The 21,476-nt window shown below is 45.4% G+C and overlaps 2 protein-coding genes across 3 annotated transcripts in view; one reads left to right on the top strand and one right to left on the bottom strand.

Moving 5' to 3' along the window:
• The first annotated feature begins 555 nt into the window (after window positions 1–555).
• ift27 (intraflagellar transport 27 homolog (Chlamydomonas)) lies at window positions 556–10,255 on the top strand. Of its 2 annotated transcripts, XM_088930534.1 has the most exons (7): window positions 556–778; window positions 1,139–1,218; window positions 2,304–2,363; window positions 6,271–6,330; window positions 6,729–6,846; window positions 7,797–7,906; window positions 8,305–10,255. In XM_088930534.1, the coding sequence occupies exons 1-7, from the start codon at window positions 745–747 to the stop codon at window positions 8,401–8,403; spliced, it is 561 nt and encodes a 186-aa protein (XP_088786660.1). In that variant the 5' UTR covers window positions 556–744; the 3' UTR covers window positions 8,404–10,255. The 2 variants fall into 2 exon arrangements, with proteins under 2 accessions (XP_088786660.1, XP_088786661.1); XM_088930535.1 differs by lacking the exon at window positions 2,304–2,363 and having other exon boundaries at window positions 614–778.
• A 7,471-nt stretch (window positions 10,256–17,726) lies between these two features.
• Window positions 17,727–21,476, bottom strand: part of LOC148821649 (voltage-dependent calcium channel gamma-2 subunit) — a 67,502-nt gene continuing 63,752 nt past the window's right edge. The window contains exon 4 of the mRNA XM_088930099.1: window positions 17,727–19,900. Coding sequence (XP_088786225.1) covers window positions 19,368–19,900 — 533 coding nt within the window. The 3' untranslated portion in view covers window positions 17,727–19,367. The remainder of the gene's footprint in view (window positions 19,901–21,476) is intronic.

Genomic DNA, 21,476 nt, shown 5'->3' with positions numbered 1-21,476 from the left:
ACCAGATTTTCGGCATACGTGCTGGGTTGCACACTATATTTTCGTCCTCGATATTTCCTATTCTGCCCTGTCGGTGTGAAGTGAGAACGTTTTAAAAAATTCTGAATGCCTTTCTTATATGATATAGTGTATGTGGTCTATTTTGAAGCGCATTGCATTTTCATTACAATATTCCTGGAAAGCAGTAACGCCAGCTAAATACGTTTATCGTCGAGTGGCCAGGTACATAGCTACGCATTAAATATGACCGAAAAAGCATCCCTTGGAGAGGAAATTGTATTTCATTTAAATGACAAGTCATTGGTTCCCAAGATATAAAATGTGACAGTGGTAAACTGTACCAGTGACTGTAAAGGACACAGTGAGTGACAGTCTAATAGAGCACTAATAGGTTTCGGTAGGCGTGACCAAGGCTCTTAACCAATCAAACCGAATACAAGAACAAGGCTACTCGTCACACTATAGGTCGCGGTTGAAGGCGGGATTAATGTAGCAGGCCAATAAAATTCTGGATCTAAGAAGGGATGGGCCAATGACGCTTGCTCATTTAGGTTGCCAAGAGACCGTGCTTGTGCTTGGCTTCCGGGTCCGAAAACGGAGAATCGGTTTTTGAGCCAAGAGACATTTAACGTGTATGCGGGGAAAAGCGATTGCTCTTCTCAAACCAACTCGCACAGCAACACGTTCGCTTTCTTTTTCACTTGTTTAAAAAGTTCAGGTCTTGCGCGACCGCGCCGTTCAGCAATGGTGAAGTTAAGAGCCAAGTGTATTCTCGTAGGTAAGAAACACAAAAGTACTCGAGGACAAGGGTGTTAAATAGTAATGGCTCGATCGCTGCTTACATGTGTGGTGGTGGGTAATTTTAAAATGGATATTTGGAATTGGTGGCAAAAAAAAAGCAGACAATAATAACCCGTTATAAAACGCAGTTTCCATAACCCTGGTACCACTATAAAGGTACGTAAAAAAGGATTCAACACTTACTGTACGCAGTGTCCTCAGTGAGACACTGGAGAGCCCCAGTGTCTCATTGAGGACAGAAAAGAGGGGGCCGCTTTTCAGGACTGGTGATTGCCTCTTCGCCTCCGTGTGGCTGTGTGTGTCGGCAGCGGCGGCTGACTGTCTCGTCTGTCTGCAGGAGATGCGGCCGTTGGGAAAAGCGCGCTTTCCCAGATGTTCCGCAGTGACGGAGCCCACTTCCAGAAGAACTACAGCATGGTGAGAGCAGGCATCCTCCGGGATTATCCCAGATATGATAAATTAGGCACAGGACAAGATGCAGGCTCCTGCGTTTAAGGCGCCGGGTGGACGTTGTCTGCTTGTTGATATATACGGATTTCATTGCACTTGTGCGTGTGACAGATCAACTGAACTCTGAACTGTCATGTGAAGCGCTGCTTCAACTGAACTTGATAGTGCTGCCTGCTGTGCACATGAGTTTCTCAGCTTGTGCAAGAGTCTACAGCCTGCAGAACCTAGTACCCTTCACACTGCCGTGCAATCTTATTTCCAGCTCTGTTGGAGATCTGGAACGGAAAGTTAATGTTTTTCGTGCCCGTGTGTCGCGCATAACGTTTTGGGTGATTGAAAAATTAATGTTGTGTCCTGCGATGTTTTGGCTATGAAGGAAGCAATGTAGTGTGGAATAGTGGAATCAGGCATTTCAGTGCATGATGTCATGATGATGTCAGACTAGAATGCATAGTGTAGTGGGCCTCTCACAGAGCATGTATAAGACAGTTTCTCCTGGAGGTGAAGTAGGAGTGTGGTCTGGTCCTGATGTAGGTCAGTATTGCTGGCATGTGGGTGACTTATCCAGGATGCAGGCACCCCAGATTTCGGGATAAGCTTCTGAAGCAACAGACAGTAGTAGTAATTGTCACGGGTGGTGACCCCCTAAGTGCAGGAACCCTTTTGCTTTGTAGCCGACTACGCCACCTGGCAATTATAGAGGGTACTCGGACCTCTTTTCCTTGCCTCAGCTTCTGTTCATCTCCCAGGATCACCAGTGCATGCACAGACACTAGTCTAGCTAACTGGTCCCTTTTTATTCACCAGGGTTTAACAACATTCGACACTTTCTATCAACACCCAGAGCACGTTATAAAAAAACACAACTCAAAAGACACACATTCCAGACTGGCCACAAGCACCCCATTGGACCCTAACAAATGCACCAGAATTTAGTGCAATTTAACATCCTTAGCGCCCTTGACACCTGGTGCCCAAACACCCGCCTTTTTCACCCTGACCTAATATCAACCCCACTAAAACACCGAATGTGTGTCCTGTGTTGTGCGCAGACTGCAGGAGTGGAGGTGCTGACGAGGACGGTGCACATCCCGGACACCAGCGACAGCGTGGTGAGTGCAGCACACTGCCCTCTGGTGGCCCCCACCGGAACACCCAGCCCAAACCAGCCGCTCACAGATCTCTCCCCTCTCCAGGCGGGAACGAGCAAGCTGGGTGCACAGCACTCGGGTCAAACCTGAGATGGTTCATTTTTTTTACGAGGAGAGTGTAACGTTTCTCCTGTTGTAGCCGTCAGTTTGAAGATTTCTCGTGATAGGCCTTAAGCCCTTCTCATCCGTTTGTTAGCTGTTTCTTAAATTACAAGTAAGAGGTTTATTCCATGCTGAAAAGAGAAGAAAGAAAACACAAAGTTTTGGCTGTGGAGCCTGACACCAGAAGAAGGCTCCACAGCCGAAACGTTATGTTTTCTTTCTTCACTTTTCAGCCTGGAATAAAGCTACTACTTGTACCTTTGCAGCCTACCCATGCTGATGCAGCTACCCATCTGAGCTATTTCTTAAATTATGTCAGTACACTGCATACGGTAGCAGTTGCATTTTGATTCTAGTCAGCCTGACTTACGAAATTCTTCATCAGCCTTAATTATCGAATATCTTCCCATTTCATAATGGTGGGTGTCCATTTTCTTTTGCTTACCGTTCACCGCTGACACTTGTTATTTTATGGCTCTGATCTCCAGCTGTGCCTGGTTTCATACTCCACCTGCTGTTCGGTCCAGTGCGCTGCGCCCCTGCAGCGAGCTGGAGCTCCAGAAGGCATTTGTATTCACATCAGGGCTTCAGCAAATGCTGGTGACAAAGGGAGCAGCTGCACTGTTCTTTGTGTCCAAATTGTACTGCTCCAGGGGTGTTCGTTTGTAGAGCCCTATACCATATATGCTCGAAGCAGCGATCTAGGTTGGGTGTAAGGTAGGCAATGTACTATCACAAGAGCTACAATTTGAGCTAACAGTGCAGGGCTTATGACTCACATTTAAATAAGAGCCGATTTCAGCAAACTGCAAATAACATGTTTGCATGTGGCATCGGCACTTCCAGCTGGGTAGAGCTGGTAGCAGAAGGCGCTGCAAGCGGTTTCATAACAAGCCCCTAAATAAGGGGTAGAAGCATCAGATTCACTGTGAGCGGCCGAGGATGGAGACTCCCCTCAAAGCATATGAATGAATTGCTAGTACAGCACTGGAGAGTGGGGGGCCAGCGCAGTGGCACAGTGATTAGCATGGCTGCCTCGCAGTGCTGGGGGCCCGGGATCAATTACAGACCTGGGGTGCTGTCTGTGTGGAGTTTGCATGTTCTCCCCTGTTTGTGTGGGCTTCCTGCGGGTGCTCCGGTTTCCACCATCCAAGTCTAGACAAGCTGGTAGGTTAACATGCTTATGGGGAAAATTGGCCCTGCTGTGAGTGTCTGTTTGTAATCGGTCTGCCCTGTGATGGACTGGCGTCCTGTCCAGGGTGTACCCTGCCTTGTGCCCGTTGCTTGCTGGGATAGGCTCCAGCTCCCCTATGACCATGAGTTGAATAAAGCTGTTAGAAAATCGATGGATTGTATCGAAGACAACTCGGCTGGCATATTTAGGTTTTCCTGCATAAAAAGCACTTTTGGATGAGTTCTGTATTGTCTTTCTCAGAATAAATTTGTCATCAGAAGTCTTATAATTTGGATGTTTTCCTAATCAAAACCACTGTGCTAATCAGCAAAGCATGTTGCTCCTTGATAAATGGGAGCGATGAAGTGAGACGAGAGGGTTTCTCTGCTCAGCACTTTATTTTACAGTATTCATTAGAGAAAATGAGCTGTGGTTTGAGGCAAGAGTTTGAAAACCTGCAGTCCAGTAGGGATCCTATATTGGTGGGACAATGTTCTCTATCTCACCCTGGATGCAGGTGCTTATCTATTCCTCTTACACGATAACTTCAACTATCTCTTAACTGCAGGACAGTCGTGACACCTGCAATCAGTCTGCCTCTGTTCTTGATAAAATAAAAAATATCCCACATAGGCTTGACTATTCTGCCAGTTCTGGAAGGCTATAGGGAGGACCCATGTAAATATAGATAAAAATGTTGCTGAGCTAGGATTGCAGGGTCCCATCCTGGACTGGGACCCTGGCTGTGATCTCCAGGCTGTAGTGACTCATCCTGGACTGGGACCCTGGCTGTGATCTCCAGGCTGTAGGGGCCCATCCTGGACTGGGACCCTGGCTGTGATCTCTGGGCTGTAGGGGCTCATCCTGGACTGGGACCCTGGCTGTGATCTTCACGGCTCTGGGACTCAGCCCGTATACCCCAGGCTGTGAAAGACTGCACTGGATAAAGAGGCAATGGAGGGTACTCTCCACCTCCCTGCCCTTCGCTCTTCGAAAGCAGCCGAAGAGAAATCAGAGTCTTGCACACAGAGGTGCAGCACTCACTGCGCCCCTCAGAGCCGCTCTGTTCGAATGCATTAGCATGCTGCTCAAAACACGCAACCCAGAGCAATCAATCTGCACTTGAACACTGCAGGTTATCGATGCACGCTGTTAGCAGCAGCTCGGCACACTCCAGTAACGAGAGGGATCGAGGGTGGGGGCTTCAGCGAAGGAGAGACCAGATAATTGGGGAGTGGGAGTGAAAACATTAAGAACTGGGTGGAAGTGAGGCGCAGAGCAAGAGAGAGACACGAGGAAGGAAAGCATGCAGGTGCGAAGAAATATAGGAAGTCAGTAAAAAATATCAAATTTAATTGCCATTTTTCTTAATTTAAAAAGAACCCAAATTCCTGTGATGGCAATTAAAATGCGGTTCATTTTGCAAAGGTTTTTTTTTTCCCCTTTGTCCCCTTCATCCATTTCAAACGCAAGATCTGTGGGTTTTGGCTCTGCGTCGGTCACCGAGCTTTTAAAAATGCACCTACCGGGCTCGATTTCACAAGGGACGCGTCAGGAGTGAGCCGTTAGCTATATTGGAAGATTGTGCTGGACAGCCCGGCGCTAAATCCAATGACACAGCAGTTGGCAGGACAGAGGGGAAGCTAGCCGATCTGGGAGAACACGGACGTGTGAGATGTAAATGACGGCCCTCCTTTTGATCATCTGACACTTCCTCGACTTTTTTTTTTAGCCGCCTCAATTACATGTCGTAAGGAATCAGAGTGTTAACAGCTGCAGATATAACACACACATGCCTCTTGGTGAGCATCCCGTTATCCTGTCTTGTAATGGCACTTAACCGATACATTCAAGCTTTTATATTATCGCTGCTTAATATTCTTCATAGTGATCCTGAATCCCAGGGGCTTCTGAGTGAACAGGCTGATGTAGACCTGTATCCCAACGTTCCCAGTAGGTCTACAGCCTGGATTTGTCTCCAGAGTGGATCCTAAAATTAAAATGAGTCCATAGAAGAATAAGTCATTTAGCGGCCGTTTTTTGTATCCAGGGTAGCTGTATTTGCAGGTCTTATTGTTGTCTCTGCTGTATTCACAGATGAGGCTGACAGTGAGGTTGGACAGTAAGAGCCGTGTTTATAGAGACGGAGAGGGGAGTTTCTTTGCCATTTGCAACAGACAACACAGAATGTAGACAGTATATCACAGAACAGTAAATAATAAATAACGACAGTATGTACAGACAATAAACAGAACAATAAGTACGTGGTAGCCAAAGGCAAAAGTGCGGAGGTGCATTGAATTCAGTGGTGCTCAGCCAGATGTCCACGCCAGGTACACAACTGCTTCAAAGCCCATCAGCACAGTGTTTTAAATAAAATACATCTTTTTCCCATCCGGGATATACAGTAAAGTCTACATTTATGTCCTAGACGCTTGCTGGGATAGGCTCCGGCTGTCTTGCGAATTGGAAGAGGTGGTTCGAAAATAAAAGCATGTAGCAGTACGTGCAGAACTGAGGTGCAGAACTGAGGAACTGAGGGTTGCAAGAAAAATAAGGAATTCCGTGTTCACGATTTGCTGTCATTTACAGGAGCTGTTCATCTTTGACTCAGCAGGGAAGGAGGTCTTTGTGGAAGCCTGTGAGAAGCTGGTAAGGGCTCTGATTTTGCTCTGTGCTTTAAAAGGCTGGGCAGATTAGCTCATCTGCATTGTGCTGTCTCCTCTCTGAGGCTCTTCTGTGCTTGAAGCCCAGATCAAGCCCCAGGAGTGAATAAAGAAAAGGCCACAAAACGCCGTCCCCAATGGGTCAGCCGATCCAGTCAGAAACAAAGCATAAGGGAAAAGAAAGCACTTCAGAAGATTATTTTTAAAACTGCAGGATCCAGTTAAAGAGAAGGAGCACAATGGATAGCAAGCACGTGTGGGAAAAGGATCTTAGAAAGGCTGAGAGGGCAGTTAAAGGGGATTTTGCAATGGCAGGTAAAAGAAATAAACGGGTTTGTTCAGTAAGTGTTCTTGCACTGCTCCGTGCTGTGCTCGCCTGTGCAGTGGGAGCAGCCCGCAGTGCTGTGCCTGGTCTATGACATCAGCAGCGAGCAGTCTTTCCGGAACTGCGGCCGGTGGCTGGAGAGGGTCCGAGGACACTGCCAGGGACAGCACGTGCCAGGTGAGGGAGAGGCGGCAGGTTTCCCTTCTCCATTTTACTCTGATTAGCCATGCTTTGTACCACACTTACCCAAGACACGTCCAGTCTTTACCACATATATGAACATACTGGAGATGGGCAGCACAGTGACATAGTAGTTAGCATTGCTGCCTCGCAGGGCTGGGGCCCTGAGTTCAGTTCCTGAATGCTGTCTGTGTGGAGTCTGCATGTTCTTCCAGTGTTCATGTGGGTTTCCCCCTGATCCTAAATTGGAAGTGGTTAGAGAATGGATGGATGAACACAGACCACTCACTGGTCAGCCACAAAGCACGGTGAAACACATGTTCGATTGAAGTGGAACTCAGGGTAGCAGGTAGACAAACCAAAGTGAACACTCCAAACGGTTTAAGTGGAGTACCAGGAAATTGAGTGGATTGTAGGATATTTAGTTGGAAAAAATAACTTGCAAGCACGCTTAGTTCATGCAAAGCATTAATTAGTCATTTTCTCATAATACAACACAACACATTTGGCACCTGTCCGATGTATCACGTTCTGTGAATTCTGCAGAAGAGCCAGTTAGAAGTGTTCATCTTTCTGTGAGCAGCGTATATGTGTAGACCTTGGAGTCAAGCCCTCGGCTCAGGCAGAGATCCAGGAAGCTCCAAGACCGGTTCTGCACAGACCACACAAACTCCAAATCCCTTGTGCCTGACGACTGGCCCCTTGCCTTCGAGAGTCGAAATGCCTTTGTGAGTCTTTGAAAAGGCCCAAAAGCATCTCTTCTTCTACAAGGCCAGTTGCACATTCAGGAGTTTGAATCCATTGATGAACTTACAACTTGCTGTAGGCTTCCCTTTAGGTCTGTATAAGTCACAGACCGGAACCAGTGGGCTCATTTGGGTCCCCCCAGAACCTCATGGAGCTGCGTCTGTTCTGGCTCTGCTCAGTGACGGTTTGCTGTCTCGCAGGGGTGCTGGTCGGCAACAAGACGGACCTGGCGGCCAGGAGGGAGGTGGAGTCCGGGCTGGCGCAGGAGTGGGCCCAGAGCCAGGGGCTGGAGTACTGCGAGACCTCTGCGGTGAGCCCGTTTCCCCCTCCCACAGTCCACTGGTCCACAGGGCGCTCAGTCCGGTCTGACTCCTGACTTCCCCTCCTCTGTGCTCTCATCAGAAGCTGGAATGGGCAAGTTTTAGCCACTGCATGGGTCATAGCAAGCTGACATATCGTAAACTTGTCTGTAACATAAACCTGTAAGTTTAAGGACCTATAGGGAGGTCCCGACATTAGAGTAAGAATAGAAATATGTTGCTTAAATGCTTATTGAGAAGCCCTGTACTTGCTTTTCAGAGCTGAATTTTACTGTGCTTTCCTTGCATGGGGACAGCACGAGCTGTTCTTCAGAGCAGCGTTTTCCTTGAGTGCTCTTGAATCCGCAAGAGTGTGATTTGTTTTTGTGTGTGTTTGTTTCTCATACAGAAGGAGGTGGAGAACTGTGAAGCCCCCTTCCTCATCCTGGCTCGGGTCTTCCACCAGCTCTATCAGGACAGACTGCAGGCCATCCAGGCCCTGGCCTAGGAGCGAGCGCACACAGGCACGCCGGGCCTAGTGACCCGGCAGCACAGCGAGCACCTGGTGTCACCCCAGACACCCCGGATTGTGTCCCATCTGGCTTTTGTCAACCCCAAGGTGTCACTTACTGACTGCATTACTTATTTGCTTGATTTTGACCATCTGGATGGTTGTCATCTCCTAGAAAAATGTATACTTCAGGCTTCCAACTTCCAGACCTCTGCTGGAGCACGCTTTTGATCCTATTAGTCCTGAGACTGCAGGTTATCGTCTGGGCTGAGGCAGGGAGGTCCTGTGGAGGAGGCACACAGCTGGCCAGGTGAGCAGGAAGTTAGCCAGGGATTCCTCAGGAGCCTGTGCGACAGCAGCTGCAGAGAGCAGAGAGCTGCGTCTGTCCTCTAAACAGCAGCTTAGCCTCTCACCCGCAGGACTGCCTGATACTACAGGAGTCGGAGAAAACGCCAGTGTTCTTATTGTCTCTGCTGTCGGAGATGTGAGAGCTGTAGCAGTGAGCCAAGTCAATGGAGAAGTGGTCAGTCTAACATTGGCCAACAGTTTGGGCTTTCAGGATATTTTATACTTTTATAAGTTGCAGTTCTCAAATTATCTGCAAAACTGGTCTCATTACATGACCGGGAACTCGACTCAATGGGACAAAAGGAAAATAAAAAGGTGCTCAGGTTCAGGAGATGGTGAATCGTCCCTCTGAGCAGAAAGGTAAAGCAATAGTTGTTGATTCCAAATGTGGATGTTTTTCATTTTAAATTGCATATGTAATTAAATTGCTATAAAAAAGGTCCCAAGAATGAGGTTTAGGTTTTAACTTAAATTGCATTTGTACTTCTGGGAAAGAGTTTGCAGAGAAGCAGATAAGAAGACTACAGCGTGGCCAGTTCTACAAGCTGCTGGCTCTTGTATGGGAACCAGCAGCAGGAGCGTCTCACTCTTTTGAAGCGCATGTGCTGAGGCAGGCGTGCGAGATCAAAGTCGTATGAAATATTTTGCTTTTCTGCATCAGCAGTAGTTTGTAAGGCTGCTGGATGTGGATCAAAATGCTGTGCTAAGGCCGTCTTTTCTGCTCCTCTGGTTTATTGAACAGGGGTTGGCATTCGTCTTCCAGGGTGAGCTGGCAGTGCCCTGCTTTAATCTCTCAGGAGCAGACAGGTATGCTGAGGAAGAACGAAAGGGGTTTTTTACAATAGAGAACAATCTGTCGGTATTCGTGAACAACATTTTTTTTGTGATAAGACAGTGTTTGAAAATTGAGCAGGAGGAGGAGGAGGAACAGCCTATTTTATCTTGGACATACCTGCACTGGTTACGGCCTATTTGGCAGAGGAGTGGCGGTTAACAGGTGTTCCTGTAGCCTTTTTAGCAAGCTCAATTTGGCTTAAAGCTATTGAATTGGTCCTTATGTGCCTGGCTCAGTCAGAACTCATCCCGGATTGAGCACTATAAACGACAGTGTGTCGGTTGTCGCTGGGAGTCAGACTGTGTGGGTTGCTTTCATCGTCACTCTCTCTCGCCATCTTAACATTTTCATGGGATCCTTTCTTAGCCTCCTGTGTGCCATGAAGAATCTGTCTGTTCCTCTAGGATCCCTCTGCTCTCCGAGCTTATAGAGGAAATGCTGTTCCCCAATATGATATGTTTGCTTTACTTATAACCCATTTAGTGTACATTAGGAGCACAAGATATGACATATTGTTACAAGCTCTTTCTTTTATGCACTGAGTCATTCTCTTGCAACATCAAGCAGGGTTTCTGAAAGTCAGATTTGTATCAGCCTTCACAACCCACCACCTTTTACCACAAGCGTGGTAGCTTATTCCAGGCATTAAAAGTTCCTTGTGTAAAAGAAGTGTGGAGTGCACTTCTTTCACTTTAAACAAAACATTTACCTTTATTAAAATGTTGTGCACCCGAAACTCTCGTTAATTGGCTTACCACATTTTCCCAGTTAGTTTTTGGTTCTGTAAAGTCATCTTGATATTTCGTTTCACTGTTGTCTCAAAGGGCGCAAATGTAAATAAGAGAATAAGAATTGTCCAAAACAGTTTTCTTCTGAAGATGGGTCCAGATAATCTCCACTGTCTATGTTTGTGTGTTAAGAGGAAGATGGAGACCCACTGATGCAATATTGTGAACACATTAGTATTCTCCTACACTTGCATTTAATCTCAGTGCATCAAGATTGTTTGGGTTATTTTCCAAGCTTTACCACCAGAGGGAGAAAGACTGCAGTACATTTCACGGTCTCCTCTCTGTACCTTTAGTTTAACCCCACAGGCTGTCAGTGAGAAGCTGTCCTGTTGTATCTTTGCTGCACTGTGATTGCTAACACAATGCCACTTACAAATATCTTTATCCTCCATTAAAGCAAGGACTAATAAATACAGGCATCACCCAAAACTGGTACAATAAATCATTTTTATGCTATAATAAGCTGAACCTAATGTGATCACAGCACATACTTAAATCCATACTTTATAAAATGTAGTTCACTGTGTGCGCTGTATTTTTTTTTTCACAGAAAGCAATCACTAAGACAATTTCTTAGCAGTGAACCTGCTGCATTACTCAGGTTAATTCAGCCTTTAATTCAACCATTTTCTTTGATACAATGTATGTGGTGATTTTAAAATTATATAAAAAAGAATAAAGCACAGACAAGTGAAAACTGTGGTATATCAACCATGCCTGTAATAAGCTCTTCATACTCCTGATTGCCGAGATTCCAGCTGACATCATAGACATAACATGGCCGTTCTTAAAAGTTCTCATTCTGCTCTTCTTTCTCACTTGGTACAGCAGTTTAGTAACTTTGGCTTCTTATAGTAATTCCCTCATAGTTTCTGATTCTGATACTGTGCCTTATTTCTTTTTCTTGAATGATATAGCCCCCCTGGGCTGACTACATTTATACACCCGAGGACCCAATAGCCTTGGATCAGATCTCCTTTCAGTCTGCTTGGGTTCAGACTGATGTGATTTTGCGTCTGTATCTGCGATAAACTGGTGTCCCGTCCAGTGTGTACCCTGCCTCGCACCCTCTGCTTGCCAAGAGGTAGGCTCCGGATTCACCGTGGCCCCCAGTTGGCTGAAGCTGTTGGAAAATGGATGAGTGAATGGATCACGTCTGTACGTGTACCTGAGACCAGGAAATCATTTAGTTGCTCTGCTTTGAAATCAAAGTCTATAATATCTTTTTTCTGTGGTACATTGATCACTACCAAATACCACATTCTCAATGAAGTCTTGCTGGAACACTTTAAACCATGACATGCCTGATTAACATGATAACTTCTTCTGTTTACTTGGACATCCTGCTTTTTCATGCCATCTTGATGAGGACCCAGAAGGAGAGGAGGCTTTTCAGGTGACTTAACCGGTTTCGTAGGTAGGGGGTTTAATGGGCAAAACTTAAACTCAAATAAAGGTCCCATTTACTTTAATTGTTTAAACTACAGCCGGAATGAAGACAAAGGGTATTCCCATGATCAATATGGAGAAACCTTGTTTAAGCTTGTTGGAATAAAAATTGCAGTAGGTCCTCCAGGCCAGTAGGTGACGCTGCTCTGCGCTGAGCTCCACACATGCTCCTCATGCAGCTCAGCGATCACACAGCCCTGCAGAAGACAAGCTGGGCTTTGATCAGCTCTCCGGGATAGAAGCACATACACACACTGAGAGACAGGGACTGACACGGGCTGTGGGAGAGAGAGACTGATACTGAGACAATTTATCAAAAGGATTTAGTAGTCTCGGTTTATCTTTTCCCTCACGTCGATGAGGCTGTGAAGCAGTAACAAATGTCAGCAGAACCGGAAGATAATATATCAAAAAGTGTAGAATTGTTTAACCATTAAAAGTATATAACATTGTAAAGATCATTTAAAAAATGATATAGAGAGGAGCAGTTAGAACTAATTCCTGGTCTCAAAAGGAAAGTCTTGGGCAGTACAATGGCATAGTGGCTATATTGCAGCCTTGCCACACTGGAGCCCTGGGTTCAATGCCAGACCTGGGGTGCTGTCTGTGTGGAGTTTGTATGCTCTCCCTGTATTTGAATGGGGTTCCCCTGGGCTCTCCGGTTTCCTCACACAGCCCAATGACATGCAGGTAGGTTAAATGGTTTCTGGGAAAATCGGCCCTGGTGTGAATGTGTGTATCTACAGTATCTGCCCTGTGATGGACTGGTGTCCTGCCCAAGGTGTACCCTGTTTTTGCACCCATTGCTTGCTGGGATAGGTTCCGGATTCCCCACAGACCTGTATTGGAAGAAGCAGGTAGAAAATGGATGAAAAGGAAACTCTTTACAGCGTGTAAACAGGTTAAAGGCATAAAATCTGCCAGAATTTTTGAATTTTTGAAGCCTTGGAATCAAAATTCCTCTCCGTTAAAAAGAGACGTGTTTCAGCAATACAGTGACCCAGGGAAGTAAGGTCACTACTCAGGGAGGACCTTGGTTTAATATTTCGTCTGACTCAAAACATCTCCTACAGCACTGCATCCCCAGTCACCACACTGGGGGCACTGCAAACGACTGGAAGAACACCTACTGGCCGGACGATACGACTTCGTCCACCACAGACCCGACCTCACCAAGCTTTCGAGTTCTCGCCAGGATGGAGTGTTGCAGCCACAGTTCTCAATATTTCGCGATTAAATCTTCGTCATTCGAAGATGATGATGAATGCCGAATGCTGTTCCATTTAACACATGCCGGACTGTGGCCTCACCGGAATGCATCTGCACGTGCATAACCATAGGTTTCTGAGCTCAGTGTCCTGCTCCTGTACTGCGGCATCCTCCACGCTGAGAAAGGGCCCGGTGAGTTTGAGTGGCCTGAATCGGCTCTCTTTCCTCCTCCGGAATCCTCCTAGTGTCTTGAGCAAGGCGTGGAGGTTGCTCCGAGAGAGAGAGAGAGAGAGAGAGAGAGAGAGAGAGAGAGAGAGAGAGAGAGAGAGAGAGAGAGAGAGAGAGAGGTAGGGGGGACAGAGGGAGGGTGGGGGGCTGTGCAAGTGAGTCACAGCGAAGAGAGGAGGGGAGAGGGAGAGCATGCAGAAAAGGCAAATTAAGGACAAGTGTGTCCCCGAGCCAAGAAGGCAGGAGTAAGACACACAGAAGGAGGGTGTGAGGAGGGCTGCCTGTGGATGGGAAAGGTCTATTTGGATGTACAGGTATATACAGAAAACACACATAAAACCACCAATGGGAACAAAATGGATAAAAGATGCTAGCTGTAACAATTTCATTGCATAAAAAGGTAGAAATTTGCTCTTCAGGGATGGCAGGTGTAAAGATTTTTGGAATAGACCGAGATCCCAAAGGTTTTTTTTTTCTGGTGTCTATTCTTCAATCATAAAAGGTGGAAGAGAGCTCTACTGGATAGTTTCAGCAACAGATGTGCGTTAGAATATTTTAGCACAAGTGTCTCTCTGCTGTCTACTAACATTTGTAATAAGAGTCTTAGCACTCATGCTCAATATCAACATACTGCTGTCTGTTTGAGTGTATGATCTGTGTCTCAGTGGAATGTCCATATGTATTAGTAAATTTCTAGGCATTTATAAATCTGTACATCTCTGCAGTTCATAAGGTTTGATTATTTTTTTTCTAACTTAAGTCCCTAGTTTCATATTTATATTCTGTGGTTCGGATATTTATTGAGTGAAACATGAGGTTGGTTATTGTTTTTTTGAAAGTTTTTGTGAGTAAATATGCATTTTGAAATGAAATTATTATTGTTTTGATGTAGTTGAAAAGTAAAGGTTATTTTAAACTTCTGTATGCAACATTGCACTAAGGCAATGTGTCTGTGTAGTGTAGTGATGGTGCAAGCAGTATAAACTGGTTCTGTAATCAATATGGTAGAACTGGACTGAACTGCTGTGTGCTAGCCTGACTCTCTCTCTCTCTCTCCATGCTTGATCTGAGACAGAGCTCTAAAATGGCTTCCTGGTGCTGCACAGAAGGCTGCTGGGAGATGCAGTTTCTTTGCAGAAGAAATCTGGTGTGTTACTGAGGGAACTCGGACTAACTGGTCTACCCTGATTCTGTAGGAAGGGTACAGATGACAACAGCATACCTTCTGTAGTAGTGTGAGCAGCGACAGTCCCACGGTATCTGCTGGGAAATTCAGTACAGATTATGAAAAGGGGTGGAAAAGCAATAGAAATAAAAGTCAACAGTCATATGTGCAGAAGATCTGCTTTTGAATTTAACCTTGTAATCTGCACCAGACATCAAGTGTTTATGTGCTGTGGAACAGGTATAAATCACAGGTGCACTATGGCCAAATGATTCTAACACCTATCTTGGTTAGACCTTGGTTATTATCTCCAGGTTTTGAAATGTTGATTCTAAGTAAATGGCTATGATCCTATGCTGGACTGGGACCCTGGCTGTGATCTCCGGGCTGTAGGTGCTCATCCTCAGTTTGGAATGTGGTTTTGAAGGGCCCTAGTGTAAGTATGTGTGTGTTTGTGTGTCTGTGTGTGCCCTGTGAAAAAATTGGCAGCCCGCACAGGCTGTACCCTGCCTTGCACCCAGTGCTTGCTGGGATAGGCTCCGGTTTCCCCGTGACCCTGTAAAGGATAAAGCAGTTAGAAGATGAATGGATGGAAATCACGGTTATATCTGTTGGCCTGGTGCTATGGGTTCAAATCCCTGCTGCAGATACTGTTGCTGCCCCTTCGAGCAATTATCAGTTCTGGGGTTAATCCCTATGATAGACTGTCTTCCCATCCAGAAGAGACTCATACGCCCTCTTGTCAATGCCTAGGAAACCAGGATGAGGCTCTGGGCCGATGAACCCATGTGGCCTGGATATGGGATATGGGAAATTACCTATATGCAAGACTAAATAGCATCCATGTGCTAGTGACTTCCTCATACTGGCAGCACAACCCAGAGACCACTGTCCCACGACGATGCTGGGATGGAGGTTTAGCTCAGTGGCTCAGTGGTGGATATGAGCACAGTGGCTCTGCCCGTGCTGAACTGAATCAGCCTCTCCCTGTTCCTTTGCAGAGCCAGACTGTCAGACTCACAACGGCTTTTGTGACTTTGGTCCGTTTCCCATCCACAGCTCTGGGTCACTTCGCTGGTCTAACGAGCTGTCTAATGAGACATTTTATAGGCAATCTTGACTCAAGGACATCTCGTAAGTCGCCAACTGTAAAAGGAGTCCCAGAGGAGAAAATAATTAAATTACTTAACTGTAGGAGTACCACCTGGCCTCATAATTTCAGAACGGATACAGGGCAGGTTTTTAAAACTGACATTAACATCCAGCATTAATTCCTGTTTTGCTAAATAGAACTTGCGGCAGAGGGGATAATGTACTGTTTAGCAGAATGAAAAATAAAAACATAATACAAAGTAAAAAAAGCATGTGCTGCTCCATGGTTAAACAGCAACCCTTGCAATACAGCTAACCTTTAACTTTCAATTTCTGCTCTTATTACTCTCTTCTGCATGAACTTTCAAAGCGTCTCCTGTCTCGAAATGTCCTAGAGTTCTGGCATTCCTAATTAGCAGAGAGCTCGGGCTGGTTTGAAAGCCAGAGGACCTTACGCTCACATTACCCTGAGGAATTGACTTGACTAAAGGCCAGGAAAATAGAAATGCTAAGTGCGTTTCAACTTAAGTACATAATCAGTTCAGTGAACTTCCAGAAAGGGGGCCTTGGACCCTTAACCACTGTAGGCTTATTAGCCCTTTTGATTTGTTTGGATCTGTAGATCAAAGCCTTCATTAGTCTTTGCACTTGTGGGGCGTTCTTAGCTGAATTTCAGGTCATGTACAGATGTTTCTGTGGCACTGAGGTTCATGGTGTAAACGGTCAAGCACTGTGAGATAAATGAGGATCATAGATTCTGGAGATCAAATCCCAGTTCAGATCCAGGACAAGCTCCCTACAGCCTGGAGATCACAGCCAGGGTCCCAGTCCAGGATGAGCCCCTAAAGCCTGGAGATCACAGCCAGGGTCCCAGTCCAGGATGAGCCCCTACAGCCTGGAGATCACAGCCAGGGTTTTCAAACTGAGAACTAGGATGGTGTCTGTGGGACCCAAGATCTTACGAAAGCTGATTACTGTAAATCTCAAATGCAGTTCTGTCTACATTACCTTTGCTTCCACACTGATTTTGTGTGGCATTATGGTGCTGACTTTACCTGAGTATCTGTAATAATAATAATCTAGCGTCATTACCTTGGATGAGGCAGGTTCTATAAGCCTCCAGCCTGGAGCTACCACTTTTTGGAGCTTAGCAATTTAGAGACGCACTTTGCCACATCCATAAAGCCTTCAACACTGAGACCTCCAAGGCGAACACATATTAAAAAACACTGTAACTGAATACATGGGGTAAATTAAACTACAGGGACAGTTGGTCATGTCTGTCTTCTTGTAAACCAAGAAGACTTTAAGGAAAACATGGAACACACAAACTGCTGGTCTTCTTCTGGTACCCTTAACTTGCCTACTGCAGGATCATCTTGGGTAGGCCACACAGTTTTTATGGTTACTGGCAACTGAACAGGGTTGGAGTCAAAGAGCCCGGGACTGGTGTGACTCTCTGTTCTCCTCAGATCTGAGACATTGCCTGCAAGCTCAGGGTCAGCTGCGGGTGACAATTGTGTGTCTGCCTGACCCCTACCAGGACCATAGGAGATAAAAAAGTACTACGTATAAACCTACTACATTAAGAGGCGGAAGTCTCAGATGCAAAACCTTGGACCTGTAAGCATTCAAAGAAGCCATATCATAAAACGAGGTGATACTTACGGATGTGTCATGGGCCACTGCAATCCAAGTACCGGTCAAAGTGAGCACCTGTTTCTACACACCCACAATTCTGCTATCACATGTTATGGGCTTAGGAGGTAGAGGCAATCCTTTGCATGCTGAAAACACATTAACTCATTGATCTTAGACATAAGCGAACAGAGACATTAAGTTTTAAGAATTAAGAATCATTAAGAATCGCACCAGCACTTGGCACAAAGATGGACATCAGCAACTTGATCTCAAAACACTCCAAGTCATACTCTCATTTTTCTTTCAACTTGTTTTTTCTACCTATGCCTTTATATGAAATGTGGCTCTCTTACCTAGATGAGGAGGTGATAACCAGAGTCATTGTTACTTACAGGGAGGCAAAATACATTGATTACAGCTAGAAATGAACTTGCACAAGATGAGATTCTCTTAAAGGTCCTAGAAACTTTTATACAGTTTTGCTTCTACATTTGCAAGCTCTGTCAGCAATATAAGAGAAAAAAAGCAAAGAGCATATCCCCAAAAACCACACCAGGAAATGTTTTGCGTTTAAGTTTCCTCTAGGGTTCCAATTTTATTCATCATCGGGACTTGATGCATCCAAGTTTAGGATAATTCAGTTTTGGCACCTTTTTTAATTTTTAATTTCCCCCTTTAAACAACACAACGCGAATCAGAAAAGAAAAATGACTAAGGCTGTGTGAAATTGAAAAATCAACACATACATTATAAATAAACAAGTAAAATAAATTAATCTTTTTTTTAAAAAAAAAAGCGGTTTTGTTGTTCGTATTGTGTTCGATTTACCCAAAGCGTAAAAGAAAAAAATACACACAAAACAGTTAACATTTTGACATGGTGTCTCCGCGTTTCCTTATATTATTTTTTTAAAACTCAAGTTTTTTTTTTTCCCCCAAGAGCAGATTTGCTGTATTTTTATTTTTTATCTTTTAGCATGCACGTAAATTTCTTTGTTTTGCGAGTCACTTAGCTTCGGCTGTTTTTTTTTTTAAATATCTCGAACTTGTAGTTTGTATCGTTGCTTCGATTTTTCTTTTTTGCAGGTATTTTTTTTTTATCGTCGTCTTCTTTTTCGTGGCTTTTTTTTTTGTTCTATTGTTGTTGTTGTTGTTGTTGTTGGCGCCGTTAGAAAACGAGTCCTTTTTTCCCCCTGAAAGGTGTACCCCCGCTGTGTGTCTTACCCTCCTTCCCGTAGTCGTGGCCCGTTCGTCGGTAACGGGAACCTAACTGAGGTCGAGGCCGCACTCCTACCAACGACGAGTAAAAAGAGCGAAGACAAAGGGTACAAAAAGAGAAGTTTCTTTTAAAAGAATAGAATTTGTCTAATATTTGCTGTCAGTGGCATTTTGTTTCCACCCACCACGGCTGCGCCAAGGTGGGCTGTCACTTTTAGTTTATGTTTTTTTTCTCCTTTCGACTTCAGTCCCAACGAGCAAGCGAGTCCTTTTGATTTTTCACTGCGGCCTTGGCGAGTCTCCGTCCATCAGGTACATGTAGCTCGTACGTTTCACATTGAAGATTTTGCAGAGTTTTAATCCCCACGGCGTTTCGTTTCACAGTTTAATGCAGAAGACCAAAAAAAAAAATCTAAATAAAATCTTTTTTTTGTGTGTGAAAAGAAATAAAACACGTAAGTCAGGGGTGGGGGCGAGAGGGGGGGGGGGGAGGAGAAGCTGTAGCCCCGTCTGAGTTGAGGAGAGAGCAGCGAAAAGACGAAGCAAAAAAACAAACAAACCGCATAATAAAAAAATAAAAATTAAGCTTCCGTCCCCCTCTTCAAAAAACCCGTACCCCCACCCAACTTTACAAACACAGAACTGAAAGCACCCCCCCTTTTTTCCCCAGCCCAGCCCTATCACAATTCCAAAATCTCAACCACTAGGCCCAAACCTGGAACCAGTTCGTCTCTTTATAAAACGTCGTCTTTTTTTAAATTTTTTTAAATAATGGTAGATGGGAAATCATGCATTTTTTTAGATCTTTTATACTTTTTTTTTCTCAACATGGAATTGGTAATATATATTTTTTCTTTTTCTTTTTTTGTCTTCACATCTGGGCTCCTCGTCTCCCTCTCCTCCCTTTCTCCCTCGCAGTATCCCATCCTGGCCCCCCTCCCTCTCCACCCTCCGGGCTCTCCTCTCCCCGTTCCTCCCTCGCTCCCTCATACAGGGGTGGTGCGGCGGTTGGCTGTGTTGGTGTGTGAGGAGTCCTTCAGGTCCTTCTGGATGCAGTTGTGCACCTGCAGAAAGTTATGGTCCCTCTCTGAGTTGTATGTGGCCGTCGGGGTGGTCGCGGGCTTCATGTCCCGCGTCAGCGTGTACATGGAGATTTCGGTGGTGGGGAGGGTGTTGAAGCCCTTGAGCCCCACGGGGGAGGTGTCCCGGGAGTGCGAGGGCTCCGTGGAGCGGGAGCTGGAGCGACTGCGCCTGCCGTAGCGATAACGGTAGCTGGGGATGCGAGTGATGGCCGAGCTCTGCAGGTAGTCGGTGGAGCGGACCCCCGCCCGCAGCTCCTTGTGCCGGTCGATGAACATGTGCACAGCCAGCACCCCCACCATCTCGGCGATGATGAAGGACAGGGCCCCGAAGTAGAAGGACCAGCCGTAGGAGTAGCTGTTTTTCTTGGAGTCGCTCTTGGAGGGGTCCCCCGCGTTGGCTGATATGTACACGATGATCCCGATGATGTTGCTCAGTCCTGCGGGGTTCGTGGAGGAGGAGGAGGAGGAGGAGGAGGAGGAAGGGGAGGAGCAGGAGGAAAACGTGGAGAGAGGGGGATGGAAAGAGTGAGACAGAGGGGTTTGGGGAGAGAGAGAGAAACTACGGTCAGAAATGTTCCCAGTAAGTTAGCATGCATCACTCACAGCCGCCTGCAAACTACCTTTTGAAGAACAATATTCAGATCCTGTGTCTTTCAAACCCTCATAAATCATCACCTGAGACGCCTTCCTTGACGTACCTTGGCCAAACGTAATAAGTGATGAAGATCTATGGGAGAGCACATACCGAGATCAATTTGAAACACAGACTAAATGTTTATAATAGGGCTGGACTGGGCACACAACATGGAAAGCGATAGCCTACACCGCCAGGCCAGCCCTCAGGGGAAGCCCACAGGGGTAGAGAAAATGTGGAAGACAGAGAAACAGCTGGAGAGGAGCACTGGAGGCCCAACTGATAGAAACTGGAACGACATGGAGGTCAAAGGGGAGGACAGAGCAGCATCGAGCCTGCTTGAAACCTCATGAGTTTTATCAGCTGTTTTTCTCTCCTCTTAGTATTTTATATTCCATGCAAGCACTCTATATTATAAATCACCTACAAGACATCCAAACAGATTTGCAAAAGTCCTGTATTGTTTATCTTCTATGTAAATGTCACCATATGTATAGAACCCAGAAAGTAATAGTAGCAATTCAGCTGGAATACATCAGTCTGCCTTCCTGGCCTGAATGAAATTTAGCTGTGTAGATCAAAGGGAACATTTCCATTTTCTAACAACTGTAACGATGTAACTGCTGTACTGTACTGTGAATGAGCAGAATGTTATTGTTTTCCTGCCTATTGTTTATACATTGGCTAATGACATATTACTCGTCTAATTAACCAAGTATTTTCATACTTGGGTACCATTCTGTGCCATATTAAGATTAAGTTTGGGTAGTGGAGGGAATATTCTAAATTCTAGGACCAATCCGAGATCATAACTTGAAATAATAAGCATTTGTTTTTTCATGCAAATGTTTACTTTGCAAGCGGTTTTGAAGGAATGAATTAAGCTCTTACAGCACGGAATGACCAGATTTTTCTATATGACATTTTCTTCCTCAGGATTGTCAGCCACACTTGTTTAATTGCATCAGCATAAATTAAAACTACAGATGCAGCAGTTTGTTTTGCTATATTTTCAGACTTGTACTCCTTTGCCATCCCACTTTATTTTATCTCCGAATGAGTAACGGGGGCAAACTTACAGAAACCGAAGCACATGCACAATTCTAGCTCTTTTTGTTCTTTTGTTCTGTCAAAAAAATCTGTAACTGTGTGAAGTTCACATGATAGATTGCTAGGAAAGTATGTCAGGGACAGTGTATTTTTAGAGTTTAATCCCAGTGGGTCCTCCTTACCCCTAGCAACAGGAAAAAGAAAGACCAAGCCACAAATATCTGAACTGCAAGTGTACAAAAAGATCCTGTTTTCTTGGCCAATTAAATCAGCTACCCCTCAGAGCTACGCAACACTCTAGATCACCAGTAGGGATTCAGAGCTTGATC

Source organism: Atractosteus spatula, chromosome 13, assembly GCF_055471065.1.
Source record: "Atractosteus spatula isolate fAtrSpa1 chromosome 13, fAtrSpa1.hap1, whole genome shotgun sequence".
In the NCBI taxonomy this organism is placed as follows: Eukaryota; Metazoa; Chordata; class Actinopteri; order Semionotiformes; family Lepisosteidae; genus Atractosteus; species Atractosteus spatula.
This window is presented reverse-complemented; position numbering and strand designations above follow the sequence as displayed.

Bases quoted from the DNA above. Each gene is read 5' to 3' on its own strand.
- ift27 (XM_088930534.1), top strand. From the start codon at position 745: ATGGTGAAGTTAAGAGCCAAGTGTATTCTCGTAG. The intron at 779-1,138 runs GTAAGAAACACA...GTCTGTCTGCAG, and splicing joins AGCCAAGTGTATTCTCGTAG to GAGATGCGGCCGTTGGGAAA. The intron at 6,847-7,796 runs GTGAGGGAGAGG...GCTGTCTCGCAG, and splicing joins CCAGGGACAGCACGTGCCAG to GGGTGCTGGTCGGCAACAAG.